Below are 19,744 nucleotides of genomic sequence, written 5' to 3'. Positions count from 1 at the left end.
GAGGGAGGGGGGGGGGGGACGGTATCGGCCACGTCCCGCAGGAACAGGTGCTGTGAGGTCAGCAGGGCCTGGCTGCGAGTGGTCACCTCTCTGGGGGTGAGCTGCACCGGTTGGGGATGATTGGCGTGAAGCCAGCTGATTGTCAGTCCACCTGAACAAGCGCAATTATACATCGACCCACGCCACCTGAAAACAGGCTACTAAGCCAAGAAACTGCGCTGCCATATTGCATGTATTTTGCGCTCATTGTAAGGCACGTACCGATGGAAGAACAACGACGGAGAAGGTGTACACGTGGGCAATTATCAGCAATTATCAGCTCAAGATGCCAGGTATCACTAGATGAGACAAGGCATGGCACGAAGATGAAATGGAATGATTCAACTTACAAGAATGTAACATCGTTGACACATGCCCTAGCTTTCTCGTTTTTATCCTAACGACGTGAGAATGTACATGAGAAAACCACATGATGCCGACCATTCAGTGCAATGCTGCCAAAACCGGATACAACTGGCCGGCCGTCCGGAAATTCACAGCCGTTCTTATCACTGGTGTGTTTGCTGGGTGCTGGTGTAATCGTCTCCCTGCTGTTCCTCCTGCTGCCGTTCGCTGTCCAGCTCTTGACCCAGTTCTCGTTCCCGCATCCGGTCCGAAGCCCGCTCGTTCGCCAGCACGAACTCGGCGTAGCTGAGCAAGCCGTCCTTGTTCCCGTCGTCTTCACTCAGAACCCGGTCAATGACGTCTGAAACAGGGCGTCAGCCGTCCGGCCACAGCCTCCAGAGTGCCAACCGCGACCACTCCCGCCGTCAGCTGCCCGCCCACAGCATCCAGAGCGCCACCCGCGGCCACTTCCACCGTCAGCTGTCCTCCCACAGCCTCCAGAGCGCCACCCGCGGCCACTCCCGCCGTCAGCCGTCCGGCAACAGCCTCCAGAGCGCCACCCGCGGCCACTCCCGCCGTCAGCTGTCCGGCAACAGCCTCCAGAGCGCCACCCGCGGCCACTCCCGCCGTCAGCTGCCCGCCCACAGCCTCCAGAGCGCCACCCGCGGCCACTCCCGCCGTCAGCCGTCCGGCAACAGCCTCCAGAGCGCCACCCGCGGCCACTCCCGCCGTCAGCTGCCCGCCCACAGCCTCCAGAGCGCCACCCGCGGCCACTCCCGCCGTCAGCTGCCCGCCCACAGCCTCCAGAGCGCCACCGCGGCCACTCCCGCCGTCAGCTGTCCGGCAACAGCCTCCAGAGCGCCACCCGCGGCCACTCCGCCGTCAGCTCCCGCCCACAGCCTCCAGAGCGCCACCCGCGGCCACTCCCGCCGTCAGCCGTCCGGCACAGCCTCCAGAGCGCCACCCGCGGCCACTCCCGCCGTCAGCTGCCCGCCCACAGCCTCCAGAGCGCCACCCGCGGCCACTCCCGCCGTCAGCTGCCCGCCCACAGCCTCCAGAGCGCCACCCGCGGCCACTCCCGCCGTCAGCTGCCCGCCCACAGCCTCCAGAGCGCCACCCGCGGCCACTTCCGCCGTCAGCTGCCCGCCCACAGCCTCCAGAGCGCCACCCGCGGCCACTCCCGCCGTCAGCTGTCCGGCAACAGCCTCCAGAGCGCAACCCGCGGCCACTTCCGCCGTCAGCTGCCCGCCCACAGCCTCCAGAGCGCCACCCGCGGCCACTCCCGCCGTCAGCTGCCCGCCCACAGCCTCCAGAGCGCCACCCGTGGGCACTCCCGCCGTCAGCCGTCCGGCAACAGCCTCCAGAGCGCCACCCGCGGCCACTCTCGCCGTCAGCTGCCCGCCCACAGCCTCCAGAGCGCCACCCGCGGCCACTCCCGCCGTCAGCTGCCCGCCCACAGCCTCCAGAACGCCACCCGCGGCCACTCCCGCCGTCAGCTGCCCGCCCACAGCCTCCAGAGCGCCACCCGTGGGCACTCCCGCCGTCAGCTGCCCGCCCACAGCCTCCAGAACGTCACCCGCGCCACTACCGCCGCATATAAGTCAACAACGCACACTGTTAGTCACAAACACCCAACTCCCCCGGCGAAAGGTGCGCAACCTTTGTGCGTTCCACGTGAAACAGGCGAATATTTTCCGCAACACTTATTTTGCGCGACGTAACTCATCGCAAAATTTGATAGATGGTGCCCTCTTTGGCATCGTATTGAGTGTGCCATACCTACGAAGAACTGTGCTGACTCCATCGGGTCTGCGCCACCGTCCTTGTGACCCTCTGTCGAGGTCGCCTCGGACGGATCAGATTCTGACTCGGCTGTCTGGAACACAAAAATGCAGTCAGCGACCGCACGCGTGTGCGGGCTTGCAGTTACGGCATTCTGATGCATACTTATTTTGGTTGGCTTGTGGCCTGCAGTCTGTGTCTCTTGCCAGTTGTGTGCTAGAAAGAAGCCATATTGACACAAAAATGTACATTTCAAATATATATATATATATATATATATATATATATATATATATATATATATATATAACTCATAGACTCGACCGGCGATGGATGTAGTCTTCACGATACAGACTAGAAGACATAAGCGGCATGTGTAAAACTCACCAAACCCCAGCAATGTCATTAAGATGGGTTCCGTAATGAGCAGAGCACGAAGTAGGGCACCCACACATTCACGTCGACTGAGCCTGAAGGGTTTAAATGTACCTTGCAGTGTCATGTTCAGCGTTCCAAAGAGCCATACATGTGACTTTAGTAAGTACCTTCAGTGGCGCGTGGAGGACGGCCTTGAGCATCTCTAGGCCATCCAGAGCCTTGTTGCCGTCGAAGTCGTGTGACTGGAAATAATGGTACCTGCGAAACAATACACCATTATTACGCCGTCATTCAGATATGTTTAACATGCCGAGGGCATGGTTTTCGCTTCCACAGCTCATCATTTCACTTTGTGCCGAAGTTAGATGATAATTGGCCCTTCAAAGCATGCACTGGTCTCGCGTTCTCTTTCACGCAATGTTATTCAAATGCCGCCATTCACGGCAGACGCTGCCTAGCGCGCAGAGGTTGCCTCTGAATGGCTCTGGCCGCCACCCCCGCCGACCGGCCTCCGCCGGCGGCCGGCGGCCGGCGCTGTCAGAAGGGCGTGTCTTCTGCCGGAGTCGGAGCGGACGCTCCGCCGCGTATTGATCGGCGCCGGGGCGAGACGGCCGCCCGAGACCGACCGCCCGAGACGGCAGACTCCGGCGGGCAGATCCAGAGACAGCCCGCCGGCCCCGGCGGCTCCGGGCCGAGACGGCCGCCAGAGACTGCCGCCTGAGACGGCCGGCTCCGGCGGGCAGGGGCCAGAGACGGCCGCCCGAGACGGCCGGCTCCGGCGGGCAGGGGCCAGAGACGGCCGCCCGAGACGGCCGGCTCCGGCGGGCAGATCCAGAGACAGCCCGCCGGCCCAAGTGGCACTGGGGCCGAGACGGCCGCCCTAGACGGCCGGCTCCGGCGGGCAGGACCCGCAGGCAGGACCCAGCGGCGGCGCAGAGAGGGACACGGACCCGCCGTCTGTCACGCGCCGACGACGCATGGCCTCAGCGAAACAGCAACCGCGCAGCTGATGATGGAAAGGAGGCGGGCGGGGCCGACGGCTCTTTGTGAATTTATTACGCAATGCCGCTGGGGAGGATGTGCTGTTGCCCGATTATAATCTTATGTGTGCGAGCTGCTGGCTGTGAAATTGTTTTGAGAAAACCGGTGACGGAGAGTGCGGCGTTTTTCATAAGCAGGTATTCAATTTGCGTTGAAGCTAGGACTGCTGATATAACGCACACCGGCAGGAATGATTGCTAACAACGCCACGGCTGGCTCCTTGGACAGTGAGGCAGCGCCCGTCTCGAACGGCCCGACCCAAACTGTAACATTTCTGGGAGGTTATAATAATCACCGGTCGTAGCTTTATGCAGTTGAGTTCAAGTCACTTTCGTGCCACGCTTTTGTTGACAGCTGTGTTCGAGCGACCACCTTTTTCCGCTACCAGTGGCTGGCAGCGGCTGGCAACGGCTAACAGCCGACCTGGCACCGACCTAGCAGCGAGCGGCAGTAGCTGGCAGTCGACCTGGCAGCCAACTTGGCAGCGGCTGGCAGCACCTGGCAGCCGACCTGGCAAACCTTGGACGACAATTTTGGGGCAAATGTTTTGTGGTCGGACGCATTTTTTGCCCCCCCCCCAATTCTCCTTTTAGCGGCTCCAGGATCGAAACGAGAACTAAAGCCGATTGTCGTTGCCCATAGGTGCCCTAAGTGTGGCGTCACACAGTCATGCTTGCTATGCCTTCTGCAATGAAAGAAAAATTGCGCACAATCACATTCACCCAGAGAGAACACGAAATAATCGCATCCTAGCATGTGGGAAACCAATGATAATATGTAGCGTTTCCACTCATTATCAGCGTTTGGTCACCTGCCTCCGAAAGCAATTTGACGTCTGTCGCGCACGCCGTTCCGGGAAAACATCATAGAACCACCCGCGTGGACGGCGTTACCCCCTGCATTTGGAACAGCAAAGAAGAGTGGGACGCACGAACACAGTCCTGGTGTGTTCTCTCTAACCTGTTTCATGTGAACATAACTTTCCACGTTCAAATAGCACGGGAGTAGTAACATGGTATAATTGCCGAGAAGTGGCATGACCCGGTTAGAAACCAAGCCCAGATGTCGACAGCCCGTCGTCCGGCGGCACGAAACCAACACGTTCTGACAGAGTGGGGACATTGACAATGGCAACGGTGTGGATCGCCGTGAGTAACCGGTCGCGTGTGCACGAGAACTTGCCTCGGGTCCGTTCGTTGGTGTTTCAGTTTTCACGTCAGGTCTCAGCATTGAGTGCGGCCAAAGATGTGAAATTGACTTCATAGTGTGGGCTGATAAACCGCCTAGGGATCACCACACATCTCAGCACTTTCCGACCCAAAGGCGTGCGAGCGATCGACCGGGGAGTGGAAAATATCACCCTTGCAAATCAGTTTTGAGCACATCAATTTCTGGGCCTGTGGCCGAGGGAAAATGAGGCGATATGGCCACGAACTTTTAAAAGCGCATGGTACAGCTCACTGCAAATAATGCCCACCGAAAGTTTTTGCACTGCTTACGATAACTTAGTGGCAGTGACAAAAGTTGCAGATATGTATAAATCCAACAATTATCGACAGAAATTGTGAGGTTCATGTGGACCCGTGTCCGGTCTATTTTCCAGCGATGTCAAAGGCGCAATCCCAGGGCAGTGATGCAGCGCCTTTTAACCTGGGGAAAGCATCTACCGTCATGACGGAAACTGCTTAAAACATATAGAGGGAATTACCACCTTGAGCCCCATGGAGCTAGGCAGCAAGGGAACTAATTCAAAAATTGTTTTGCTTGCGCTTTTTGTGAGCTTTCGCGACCTAATGCATTATGCGATGTTAGAAGTTGCAGGAAGTTTCTCTCTAGCAACATTTAAGAACCGTTTGGACAAGCTCCATCGGTCTAAAGATCTCAGTTATAGCTAAGTTTATGCAGGTCAGGGGGTACAATTAGTTTCGAGGATGTGTACACAATCTGAGGTAGACCAACCTCGATAGGCCCTTCCGGGTCTTGTCGGCCAGATGCCTTTATGTCTTTCTGTCTTTATAATTTACCAACTTCCAAATGTGTGAATCCAATTGAATGATGGGCGAATTAAGATGGTTTTTCCGTGCCCCCAATTCTGTTTTTATTAGTTTAACTTTCAACACAATCTGGATCACCACACATTATTAAAATCATGCCTTTTACCACGTCACCCGTCTCATGCGAACAATAAATTAAACTGGTCTACTAGATTGAGAAGCTGCACTGGTGCAATCACGAAAAAAGTCGTCCTCAACTTTGGTACAGATCGCGGTTCTGAGTGCGCGGTACCAAATGAACAAGTTGCAGAACAATTTTTAGAATACAAAATATGTTCAAAGTAAGGGGCGGTCTCTGATGTACCGCTTTCACCAATCTAAACGTGATATACAGAAGCAAATCAATTGATGAAGACGCCGACCTACTCAGCATTGTAGGGACTCAAATCAGCGTGGCTATTTTAACTGCAATCATCGTTCATAGCTGTTTCATTGAATGCTATAGGATTTTAAAATAGTATTAACCTTATTCCTTTAGGAAAAACCAGGAGAATAGAGATATCGATGAGTCGATATTTCGGCAACATGCCCTTTATCGAAATGAACAGCAGAAGGAATTTGAAATTGTCTATCGATGATCCTACCCCATTTTTCAGTTTTTTTTTAAATAAAAAAGCTGAGGAATGTATTGGAAAACCTGAAAAATCGAGAAGGTTCATCGGCAGAGAATTTTAAAGTTATTTATGCTATTCGTTCCGACAAAGGCATGTTGCCGAAATATCAAGGCATCTATATCTCCATTCTCCTGGCCTTTCTACCAGGCATAAGGCTATTGCTACTGCCTTATCTATGTGCAAAGTGTTCCTCGCAAATGCACTTAACAACTTAAGGATTTTCAATGTTTTGAAGGCATCGGGCTTCCTGAACGATACCATCGAAGTATGCAGGACACGACGTACTCTCCTGCTTCATACAATATTTTCCAGCAGTTCTTTTCGTCATACTATGATGATTCTGCAATATGTTTGCGTTGACAGAAGCGCGGTGGACCTCAGAATTACCTGGCGACGCTTTCATTGTGACAACAATTAAGTTCGTAATCTTACCACCGAAGCCAATGCGCGGAAGTGTCAGTAGGCCAGTCGTTGGGGCTTTGCTGCGGTGAAGGAAGTGCTGCTTGGAATCAGAACTACAGCTATACAACAATACCATAACATCAATTTTGATGGGTCATTCCATTCAAACGAGTTGTACAAACGTATGCGCATCGGGCTGAAATGTCATAGTCGTAAGTCATACAAGTTAACACAAACAACGCATGATTCGCAAAAGAAGGTACGCTGAACATCTCTATAAGCCAAAAGGTGCTAGCAATCCAGACCACGAAAACCCCCACCATAGATTTCCGCAGTGATAAAGCATAGTAAGCCCTGCGAATGTCATTGCAGTGTGCAGTTACAGTACCTGTTCCCGGCTTACGGTACGGAGATGGATACCTCCCAGGTGTTAGCAGCGCGGGTACTCCTTAGTTCCAGCTGGTGCACTGGACACAGACGTATGTATGTATGTACATACGCGACCCCTCCATCTGAGCCCAGGCCGTCCTGCCGTACCCCTCACCTCAGCTCATCGTCGCTGATGTTTTGGACGCTCTGCTGGTCCATGGTGCCCTCCAGGTGCTCGGTCACGTGATGACGGTCGGGCAGGATGGCGCCGGCGGCGGGACCTCTGCGGAAGGGCCCGCCCCAGGACAGGGTGGCCACCAGCGCCAGCAGTACCGCCTGCAGGCTGCAACACGCCACACGGTCGCCCTAGGTCAGACTGAAGCACACCACATGGCCGCTCAGGGGTAGACTACAACACACCACACGGTCGCCCTAGATCACACCAAAACGCACCACACGGCCGCCCTGGGTCAGACTGCAACACACCACACGGCCGCTCTGGATCAGACTGCAACACTCCACACGGCCGCCCTGGATCAGACTGCAACGCCACAGAGCCGCCCTGGATCAGACTGCAACGCCACAGAGCCGCCCTGGATCAGACTGCAACACACCACACGGCCGCCCTGGATCAGACTGCAACACACCACACGGCCGCCCTGGATCAGACTACAACACTCCACACGGCCGCGCTGGATCAGACCGCAACACACTGCTCGGCCACCGTGGGTCGAACTGCAACACACTGCCCGGCCACCCTGGGTCAGACTGCAGCACACCTCATGGCCGCTCAGGGGTATAAGTTGGATTGTAACATACGACATGTAACATACAACACAACACAACAACACTTATTCGGGTCAGTTCGCAACACAGAGCGGGGCTCTCTGTAGCTGGGTCATACTGTGATATGGTTCATGACTGATCTGGGTCAAACTATAACATGCTCTATGTCAGACACTGATGTTACCGTCATCTCTGTAGACACATCCCGAATGCAGATAAGCCAAAGACTGCACTCACTTGATGTCTGTTGGAATTCGGGAATTGTAACAGGACAACTTTGGTTAAACCCTGATCTGGTCACTGTGTTGAACCATTAAACACCGATGACCACTCCGAGTGCGTTTCGTGCGTGCGTACATGCGTGCGCGCGTGTATGTGTGCGTGTGCATGAGGGGAGGGCACGCTGCGCCATGAAATTATTTACTTGAGCTCATAGATACATTCAACATTCCGCGTGCAACCCTTTGCCTGTGAGTGACGGGATTCCTGTCGGTCTGGAATCCAGCAACACTCCAGTTTCGAAATCCTTTACAACGCACTCAGGTGCTGAGGGTATATGGTGTCAGATCCGGCATCATATCGATTATGGATGATATTGGACGACGTAGCGCACTTTATGTACATCACTCTCACACTCGTGCACGAACTACCTCAAGTTTGAGTATGGCTTTTGACCAAATAGTTCTCGGCTCCCGTGTAACTCACTTTCGCAAGGTGAGTTACTGCAAAATAGTATCACGGATATATATATATATATATATATATATATATATATATATATATATATATAAAGCGAAACTGCGCCATTTACTTAGTTACTTTTTCCTCTAGCGTACGACTCTTGCGTAAGTTGTGACGGCGATAGTCAGTGATGATTCGAGAATATAGGGAGGATTGTCACCACACAGATCATAATGCATCATGCAGATCCCGATGCGGAGGGGCGCGCTATGAAAGCATGAAAACGCCCAACAAATAGCGCCGGTGTCCAGTGAGTTTATAATGTTCGTGACGGAGCGGAAAACTGTCCGGATTGAGTGTCTAAATCTCATCATTCAGCGCACTGCAGAGCCTTGGGGGTGTCTTTTCCATCAAGAGAAGAGCGGCAGCGTCTTCACACGTGCTCGGGTGCGGGTGTCACATTGATCCCCCGAAGGTTTTCCCAGAATGGTTTCCGAACGGTGCACCGCAGCCGCGCCGAATTTTGCATAGCTGTAGACAACTGAATAGCGAATCGTGCAACATCAAAAATTTAAATGTACCTCGCAAGGTTATTGACCTATGACAGGTCAAATTCAGGCCATGGTTTCAGCGTAGGCACGTTCTAAGGAATCGTTGACTCCGATCATATAACGGAGTGTTAGACGAATCCACACATCTCTCAGATATTTTCTTAGGCAACACAACAATTGAATAAACAAATAGGCCTGACCTAGAGTGAGACATCAAGGTCAGAACAAGGTCCAAACCAACCTGTTTTATTACTATCTGGCTTGATGTATAGGCTGGTTTCTGGTGCTCATTTCGAATACATTGATAACAGGAACCGCACTATACACCTATGATGTTCCTATACATCAGAACACCACTGACCTAAAATGACCCAGGCCAACATTTTGTTTTTAGGAAAATGCTGCTTAGCTTAATCTTTGTCGCTTATCCAAATGCGAAACTCAAAACAATCTTTTATCATTTTGGTCATAATGACCTTTAAAAGGCCAAACAAGGTCACTGACCTTAACTGAGCGTGTGATATTTTGCTTAGAACAGTAACCTAGGTTCTAGGGGCCCTTTGAAGACCAACATGAAGTTTGACCTTGTTTGACCTTATCTGACCTGAAGGTCATTACCTAGAAACTTCAAACTTTGACCTAAGTGATTTCACGTACAGGTCAACACACCTGGTGAATTTGGTGTTTCCAGCTCTCTTAGTTCCTGAGATCTCAGGGGCGGGGTGAAGGAGGGGTCAAATTGACCCCCTCCACCCAGGCGAATAGTACTCGACCGGCCACCCGGGCGCGTGTTAAAAGGTCAAACGAGGTCACTGACCTTAACTGAGCGGATGACATTCGTTTAAGAATAGTTGTCTAGGTTCTAGGGGCCCTTTGGAGACCCATCCGAAATTTGACCCTTTTTTACCTTATTTGACCCGAAGGTTATAATCTAGGAATCTCAAAATTTGAGCTAAGAGAGTTCACGTAAAGGCCAATGCACTCTGTGAATTTCGTGTTTCTAGCTCTTTTAGTTCCCGATATCTCAGGGGGTCAAATTGCCCCCCCCCCACCCGAGCGAAGGGTATCCAACCGGCCACCCGGGCGCGTGTTAACTTTGATTTCTGTTTTTTTGTCTCAGGATCCCAAAATAAAGACGCCCAGTTTTATCATGTGCGCTTCATTCCAGCCACAGAGACCTGCAGTGTCACAGAGTTTTATCATGTGTGCTTCCTTTCAGCCACAGAGAACTGCAGTGTCACAGAGTTTTATCATGTGTGCTTCATTCCAGCCACAGAGAACTGCAGTGTCACAGATACATCATATTTAGATCGTGATACTAACATGCAGTGGCTTAGCGACGCTCAACGTAGATGACGGTGATGCCTGATAACACTGCATCGGTTCGCGCAACTGCAATTGTAGAAACGTACAAATGCATCGGAAACACCCGATTCCAGCCACGGCTGAGTCTCAACATTTGAGGTACACCTGACTCCGATCGCAAAGGTGTCAAAATGCGTCAGGGCTGATCTTTCTTACGAACTGGGATCAGAAGTGCCTCAGTTTTGACCGCGAAGCACGAGGCAGCATGGGATAACTGCGGGGAAAAGTAGGCCATCGTGGGGAATTTGCCCCTCCACACAGTCATGTTATGTTGGCCTCGAATTTCCGCAGTCAACATGTCACACAGCCACTCCGTGTCATACTGTAGCATACTACAAAGCAGCTCTTTTTCATAGCGCATCCTGTCATACGGTCTCTCTGGGTCAGACTGAAACATGCCACTCGATCTCTCTGGGCCATACCAAAACATACCGCTCTTTCTCTCTGGGCCATACCAAAACATACCACTCGATCTCTCTGGGCCATACCAAAACATACCAATCTATCTCTCTGGGCCATACCGAAACATACCACTCTTTCTCTCTGGGACATACCGAAACATACCACTCTATCTCTCTGGGCCATGCCGAAACATACCACTCTATCTCTTTGGGCCATGCTGAATCATACAACACGATCTCTCTGGGTCGTGCTGAAACATGCCACACGATCTCTTTGGGCCAGACTGAAGCATACCACTCGATCTCTCTGGGTCATACCGAAACATACCACTCGATTTCTCTGGGTCATACCAAAACATACCGCTCGATCTCCCTGGGTCAGGCTGTGACACACCGTAGGATGGCTCCAGCTCGGACTGCGCCACACATTCTGCAGCCGCTCTCGGTCAGGCACAACACACACCCGACCCAGAGAATTGCGGTGTGACAGGGGCGTGCAGGGAGATGAGACACAGTCGACCGTTCGCCTGTGTCATGCTGGAAGACACGACCGCTGTGTGTCTAACACACCGCACGACTACTTTGGCTCAGACTGTGCCTCATCGTGTGCTTGAGCACCGCACACACAGCCGCTCTGATTCAGACTGTGCCTCATCGTGTGCTTGAGCACCGCACACACAGCCGCTCTGATTCAGACTGTGCCTCATCGTGTGCTTGAGCACCGCACACACAAACACTCTGATTCAGACTGCCTGATCGCGTGCTTGAGCACCGCACACACAGCCGCTCTGATTCAGACTGTGTCTGATCGTGTGCTTGAGCACCACACACACACGGTCGCTTTGATTCGGACTGAAAACAGCACATGGCATGTCCACCCTAGGAGGAAGTCAGTTGCGCAGCTCTAGGATAGGCTGGCGCGGTGTCATCGCCCAGCCTGGGTGTGAGTGCTGGGGATACTTAGGCGGACGAACAGTTGCACCGAACTTTGAATCGTTTTAGCAATAGCCACAAAGTGTTCGTGGTAACACGGTGGTCAGAACATCGTCTCTGATCTCCTTCCAGCCTTTGGGGCTCGTACGACTCCGCTGGTGAATGCAATCGACCATGTGCCTTTCCGACAGCTTTCTGATTTTCGTCCGGGAGGACTAAGTTGGGGCTATTTACCTGTGTGGTCCGCAAACTGAGGGCTGTTTCCCTACATATAAATGTTGGAAGTATTCTCAGTACTGCTGGCTAGTTGTTGTCATGATATTTATCCAATCTAATGATATTTTACTGTGATTCATTTTGCAAAGCGCTTCAGCTACCTTATGCATTATTCAGGGAGTGTATTGGCTGGGACATGTTCAATGCAACCATGTCATGCAAGCCCATTCTGTTGGGTAAGTCTCCGCACGTCCTGCGGTGCAAGACAACCGATGAAACTTCCAGCGCATTGTTTTAGAAGCTTTGTCGGCTCTCCTCGTGCATTCAGAGTACGATAAAATAAGATGAAACAAAAATATTTACCCGCTCACCTCACACGGGGAAAGCGAGCAAAAGAAGCCATCCAAATTTGTGGTTTGTTAACCGCTTGTGGCGTACCGATCATAAATTTTAAGGCTCCACAAAGTTTGTAGTTCCGACATTCTGCATCAAGAGCTTTTCACTCACACTATAATAAACCTCTGAAAAACCGACTTTGTTCGTAAGAACGACCCAAATTCATGGGCACTGTCAATATACCAGACACAATTTAGCACGTACCGGATGCATACCTTTAACGGTATATTCATGCCTTCCAGTTGCGTTGGCTATGCTGTTTCATCGACAGCGGATGCTCTGGATAGGCTGCGCCGCATTAACCCCCAGTTGGATAGGCTGTGCCGCACTAAGCCCCAGCTGGACAGAGCTGACTGGACAACACCGCGGGTGCGGCGGTGCTGTCCGGATCCTCAGATCCTTGATTACTTCGGGCCTGCTGAGCAGGGCAGGAAGGACAAACACATCGCGTTTTTGACCGCAGTGCCCCTAGCGTTGCATGCTTCTAACGCACTATAGAGGAGGACCTTTATCTATTTCCCGCCCTATAGGCAAAGGAAAAGAGCAAGTCAGTATGCGTAACCAACCGTCCGTGTTGTCTCTGACCTCTGGTCTGGAAAAAAACGCGCGGTTTGTTTCCAAACTATCCTTCTCGGAATCTATTAAGAGCATATGGCTATGCTATGGCTGTTAAAATATAAATTCACAAATGCACACTGAAACGCGACAACCGACCGGCAAACAACAGGTTATGTTGCTGTACATGTTAGTGATGCCCGCAGGTTAGAGCGGAGGGTCGTCGTGTGATTTCGTGCTCCTCCAGCTCTGTAGTACGTGACGCCACCAGCACATGCGCGGAGACTGATGGGCGGGCGCAACGGCCGGTAAACCCACCGCCGTAAAGCCAGGCGTGCTACGTATGCACACGCATGGGGCTCAGTGATTTTCTCCAGATCATATTAAATCATGCGATTTTATAGGCTAAAAGTTTCAGAAAAACAGGCAAAATGAAGTTAGGTTGGCTATTAAATACCATCAAAAACAGACACGAAAATAATTCCTGACTTATTTACGGCTGGCCGGCTGGGCGATGTAATCAGCTGATGGCCGATGATGCATATTTTTTCCCTTGTTATAAAGGAGTGCAAAATGTCCTAGCATTCAAAATATTCTAAGAACGTGATGCACAAGTATAAGTGCCACACACTCAACAGCCAAGGAAAATGACAAACGGCGCCGGCGGCACGTAAATTTACATCCGACAATTACGCGTAAAAACTCATCGGCGCATATCCGACTGCTAATCTGAGGCTAAGGCACCAAGGCCGATGAGGACGGAACCTGAGCGATCATGGGTTCCGCGTTAGGTCAACAAAGATACTCCTGCCAACAAGTTAGGGTCCTCAGAACGAGCGAAAAAACCTAAGACCAGCATGGCAGGACCATAAACGATAAGTAGTGTCAGGTTAAGCGGACGTAGAAGGCTGACAGTAAGGTCCGTGGGCAGCGTTTTGAGCCCCATTATTTCCCCCAACCAGCACCTTCTCAATCAGCGAAGAATTAACTTCAGCTGCCTATGAACTCTTTACTTTGGCTTGCGACCGTTCTTAGCCGCCTGTGGGCACAAATGCGTCCAATTTTGCTGTGTTTTTGTTTGTTTGTTAGAAAACTGCGCCCGGCCGGCTGGTTATGGCCCCCTTCGGAGCCTATGGGCCCCCTCGGTATGGTCCATAAGGACATAGTCTCGTGTTTCCCTCCCCCTCCGTATCCGCCAGTGGCCCGAGCAGCTTAATAGATGGGACCCGCCAAGAACATAAGGCCATCCATTCAAACAAGCACCCAAGGCACAGCGTGAAGGATCCCGGAATGATCGAATGTGCCAGAGCAGGTTAACAGATAGAAGCCCCCGAAAACAGCGTAGGACCTTCCATTCAAATAAGGAATGCTCACGACGCAACGAGGAGGGCCCCGAACGATCGGGTGCGCCAGAGCAGGTTAGCATATAGGCTCCCCATCAAGAGCGTGGTATCGATAGTGTAGCGGTTAACGCGTCTGCGTTAGCCGCTGCGCGTCCTGGAAACCAGAGGTACGGGGCTCGATTCCCCGCGGTACCCGCCCTTCCTGCCAGGGTGGGAGGCAGGCGATGCCGGATGACCTCAGCAGCTGAGTGCGTGGTGACACCCCAATGACAAGAACGCAGGGACCTCCATTAAAGCAAGAATTACCCAAGACCCGATGTAAATTTCCCCCGAATGATCGAATGCGCACGGACAACTTATCAGAACGGGCCCGAAAAGAGCGTAGGGCCTTCCATTCAAATAAGAAGTACCCAAAACCCAGTGCGGAGGGGCCCCGAACAATGGTGGAAAGTGTATCCGGCCAGGTCATCAGATGGCCCCGATGGGAACGTAGGGTCCTTAATTTAAACACCAAGACCCAACATACAGGGCCCCCGAGCAATCCAGTGTGGCCGAGAAGGCGAACAGAGGAGGAACCGACAAGTGCGTAGGGCAATTCATTAAAATAGGAAGTACCCAAGACCTAGTGTGGAGGGCCCCCGAAAGACTGAGTGCACACGAGCAGGTTATCAGATGGCCCCCGACAGGAGCGTAGGGCCGTGCATTAAGATACCCGATATGCAGAGCACCCAAACAATCCAGTGTGCCCAAGCAAGTTAACAGATGGGGCCCCGACAAGTGTGTTAGCAAGTGACAGAGAATTCGAAGCGCCTTCAACCAATGTAGAAGGCCCATGAACAAATCACGAGTGTGTCGGTAGGTTGACCGAGATCACCATAAAAGGCCTCTGAGTAACCGAGAATACCCCGGCAAGGTAAAATATAGGGCCCGGCTACAGCGTACAGAGTCTTTCTGACGAATGGAAAGAATCCGTGGAAGGCCCCTGATTGACAAGAGCGCCCGGCACGCCAGCATGAGGACTCAGCAACGGCGCACGGCCCTCCAAGCAAATGCAAAGAAATCGAGGGCAGCGTAGAAGGCTTCTTAACTATTGGAATAACCCTGAAAGTGGGCATATGGGTCTCACGGTAACAGCGTAGGGCCCCCGGACAGCGTAAGGAGGCTTAGAATTCCCAATGAAAAGCTTTTCAATCCTTTTTTTGTTTACTCGAGAGCCCCTCACTTTCGCTCGCGATCGCTCTTGGTCGCCTAGAAGTCCAAATACGTCAAATTGTGTTGCGTTTTTGTGTTTAAAAGAATTGCACTTGTTCGGCAACCTATGAGCCCCTTCGGAGCCTATGGCTTTATTAGGAACCCAAGGGAAGTGCGTGGTTTCGTGCCCCCCCCCCCCCCTCCCTCTGGATCCGCCCGTGGACGCGAGTCTCTAAGTCGCAGACGGGGTGTCGCTAAAATTAGCGGTTGCTTTCAACAACATACATATTGTCGCTCTACATCTTTATTGAGACGAGGTGTGAATATCACGGACCGAAGAATAACTATTCTGACTACCATGCTCTTCTGGTCTGTTAGTACGTACGCATCGTTTCGGCCTGTTCATTCTCCGGCCGTAGGCAGGTGATATCGAGTTCTAAAAGGAACTGGATGGTGTTCGACTTTCAACCAAAAGCGCATGGTGACCGCCAAAGCGCTGGACTAGTAAAAAGAAGACCCCACTACAATTCCCAGCAATTCCAAGAACAAATGTGGGATGTGATGTGAAAATAACTGAAGTCGAACACCATCCAGTCCATCTCTAGACTTAATAACAATGGACAACGGCCAGAGAATTAGCTGGCCGAGACCTTGTGCTCATACTTACACATCAGGTGTGTATGATTGCACGGACATGTATGCCACCCGTGACATAAATATTGGTGCGCATCGCAAACGGGATCTAGAAAGATGAAAGTGTTAGATTCTTTCAGACAGTGATCGATCTTATTGATCTATCGACCAATAAAATGCAGTCAGTATGCATAATACAAGGGTTAATGCAGAAAAGTTAATGCATTGGTTAATGCAAATTGGGGATGCCAATGGGTTTATGTGCTCACTGCAATGGCTCCGAGCCAAATTTTTGTTGAGGACTGTTGGCTAAAGCAGCTGCTCAACTATTCTACCTGCTCTTCGAACGCAGTTGAATACCTACGACGTGAGACGGAGAAAAGTGGTGCTTGGCAGCACCTTTGGCGAAATGCTTGCCTTCTTTCGGAATTGCCTCGGACCGTCGAAAGTCGCATGTTGATAACTCATGCATCCATTGATAAAGCGAACAATGCAGAGGTTCTCATAGCTCCGTGGGGTTTTGAAGCGCGTGCAATTGAAAAAATGTGAATTCCACATCATGTCAAAAACACATGGTTACACGCCTTGTAATCAAAAGGTGATTCAATTTGCATTCATAACATGCCTCAATGTGCATGAGAACCACCACACAATACGAAACGCCAAACATGCTAGCTTCAGTGCCTGCTCTACCTGCACCAAATAAGCAATAGCGTGATATAAATCCAGTTGAAACAGGTTCACCTCCTCTGTCTATTGGCCTTCCCGCTCTGTATCACAATGGGATCCATCCCTTAGCGTTTGTCGACACGAGTCGCACAATGTCATCAGTATTCATCACCCTATATCGTTCGTCATCACCGGGCACGCATTACCACACACAGTCAGCCGCCACAATCGCGCGGGACACACTCGCCGAGCCATCTCCGCAAACACTCCCGCACCCCTGAATAATGCATGTTTGCGTGGGGGGCGGCGCGGGCGGCGAGGCTGAGACCGGGCCGGGCCGGGCCGGGTCTCCCGGCACGGCGCCCCGCCGCGTGCACATGTCGGCCTTTATGCGCGGCGCGGCGCACAATAGTGCCACTCGTCGCTCCATTCTTCCGGCAGCGGGCCGCCGGATTAGCGGCCCATTGGGCGACACCTCGGCGGCGGCGGCCCCCCGCTCCCGGACCCCCGGGGGCACGCCCCCGGCCGAGCGCTTTGAGCGCCCCTCTATCTGTTACTGTACAAAATCGGGCGCCCCTCATTAAGCCGACAAATCTATTACGAGTCTCCTGAGTCTATTAGGAGCACATTAGTAGTTTGTCCGCACTTTAAAGGGCCTCAGCCTCCCCTGGCCCCCGGCCATCTGTCGCCTTGTGGAACCGTGGGGCGGTGGGGGGGGGGGGGGGGGGGCAGTGACAGCCGGGCCTCCGATGCGGATTTGTGCGCCGTCCAATGGCTCTGAAAGCCGCACATCATGTGCACAGACATCCATAGTGCGGACTTACCGAGCGTTTGCCGAACCGGTGACCACCGTGCCGCCGAAGCCAGCCAAAACAGCGGGCCATTGTTGGCGGGGCCGGCGGCCGCAGCGCCGGCTCTATTAGCGGCCACCACCTGCGCAATCCTTGCAGCATCGACCGCCAATCAGAGTCGCGTCGCCATAGTAACGACAGCTGCCATTGAGACGAAGGCGCCGGCGTTGGCTGTCTGGAGAGGGTGGACGACGGAACGCGCATGGAAATGGAGGAAGAAGGGCAGTGTGCAGGAAATACCCACTTCGCAGGCAGCAACAGCTGGCCCTTAAGAGTTGTCCCACCCAAACAAAGGATGCTAATATTGGAGTCAGAGACGGATCCCGCTCCGAAAAGAAACTATACAGACAAGTAATGGTCATGCAGTATGTGCAACCTGGCAAATTTCCTAGACGGAAAGACCTCAGCTACTCGGCAGTCTGCCCAACATCAAGCTACTGGTGGATAATACTATTATCTTCTTCGACCAAATGCACGCTCATGCTCTGTATGTGTAGCGATGGGATCACGACGTGCAATTGCTTGTTAGGTGACATGGTACCCTCATGGTCGATAGCCCTTCCTCAACTCAGATGCGAAGAGGTACTAGGTAACCGAGCAACACCAAGGATGTGCCTTTATGACCGGATGTGTTTTGGGGCATGATGCAGTGCTTTCCAACAAGTCGTGTCATAAATTGCGGGTGGCCATTCGAAGGTGTAGATCGCGAGCGACCTACGGTCAGACGCATCCATGCCATACTTTACTTTACCATACCATACAGGTGTCGCCCATTAAACTTTCTGAGAACGGCTCAATCGTGTTGAATGCAGCTCCGTTAACTTAATGTCACTTTTAGTCATTAAACCAACGAGGTCATTTACGGCGGCGCCTTCGTGTAACGCAGGAGCAGTTCAAGAGCAAGCCAACTTCTTGTCTCGAGTTCTCCGAACACGCCGGAGCTAACTTATAAGGACACTGCCGCATAATGTAATCGCACGAGAAGCATATGCGCTGCGATACTCCGTCCAGATCCACCGACGCAGATGCGTCAGGGTGCAAGAATAAAACCTTCGCAGTACGCCCTATCAAGGTGCCAGTCTTGAAACGCATACTCATCTCGAATTTCTAACATGCCCCCCAGCACACTGTTCCCCACTGTTCTCACAAGGTCGAAGGTGGGCGGTCCCAAACGCGAAGCCACAGGAGTGATCACCGCTGGGGTCGGTCAGGTGCCCACACCAATCACTTTTTAGTAGATCGGGTAAGAGTTGTGTTTCGATCAAATATAATTGCACCAAAGTCAAATGCAACCCCCAGCAGCTTTTTTTGCAGTGGTTTAGTTTTTTGCAATAAACTGTGAAACTCCTGTCTACTTCCAATGACGCTTCCCCAGCACAGCAGTCCTCACGTACCGCAAGAGCTCTCATTCAGTCAACACTGGGTGCTTCACACATGCGCCTATTACGCGCCAGAGAACCTCACCATGGGTGTGGAAGAGCACTTACATGGTCTCCTTGTTTCCGATTGACATCCTGTCGTCGATTTGGTTGAGTTGGTCGTTAGCGGATGTGAAGGGTAGCAAGTTCATTCAAATACGGCTTGTGCTTATTCGATCTTTAATGAGATAAAATGGTGCCTTCCTATGCGGTTAACTGATAAGTAAACACGGAACATTTTTACACACGATCAGCTTGAAATCACCTTCTGTGATCTTCGTTTCGTTCGTAAGCTGGTATCGTTCGAAGCTTGTTGCCAGTTGTCGTTCACGGATCTCTCCAGGCAATTTTTCATCAAACCAAGTCGGAGTAAAAGGAATTACGCTCTTTCGTCAAACAGGGCGTGCGTTTCTGACTCACCTTTCTCCTGAGATGATAAACTCCGAAACTGTAGAGGCTATTGCTTAAGTAGAGGATGTTGCGACATTTACTAAAAATGTGACGTAGCAGTCATATGAGTCTGGGAGCGACGGACGAGACGGTAAGCTATCAAGACATGAAAGTTGCCTCTGCCAGAATGTGTTTGCACTTCTCATGTGGGTAACTATGCCTAGATCTTAGCGTGGCGGCCAACGAAGATTGTTACATTGTTTGGCTTTCTGCCCTAAATCTCGGTGCCAGACAGATACCATTGTTGAGATGTAGAGGAAAGACAGATGAGGGCACATACC

At 52.0% G+C, this 19,744-nt stretch overlaps 1 protein-coding gene across 1 annotated transcript; it reads right to left on the bottom strand.

The window, feature by feature from the left end:
- Positions 1-219: 219 nt before the first annotated feature.
- LOC119093897 (uncharacterized) lies at positions 220-19,340 on the bottom strand. The gene is made up of 5 exons (XM_037216907.1): positions 19,083-19,340; positions 7,200-7,367; positions 2,712-2,802; positions 2,164-2,260; positions 220-745 (listed from the first exon to the last, which is right to left on the bottom strand). The coding sequence occupies exons 1-5, from the start codon at positions 19,163-19,165 to the stop codon at positions 549-551; spliced, it is 636 nt and encodes a 211-aa protein (XP_037072802.1). The 5' UTR covers positions 19,166-19,340; the 3' UTR covers positions 220-548.
- Positions 19,341-19,744: the final 404 nt, after the last annotated feature.

This window comes from Pollicipes pollicipes, unplaced genomic scaffold (genome assembly GCF_011947565.3).
Source record: "Pollicipes pollicipes isolate AB1234 unplaced genomic scaffold, Ppol_2.1 Scaffold_4002;HRSCAF=4701_pilon_pilon_pilon, whole genome shotgun sequence".
NCBI lineage: Eukaryota > Metazoa > Arthropoda > Thecostraca > Pollicipedomorpha > Pollicipedidae > Pollicipes > Pollicipes pollicipes.
This window is presented reverse-complemented; position numbering and strand designations above follow the sequence as displayed.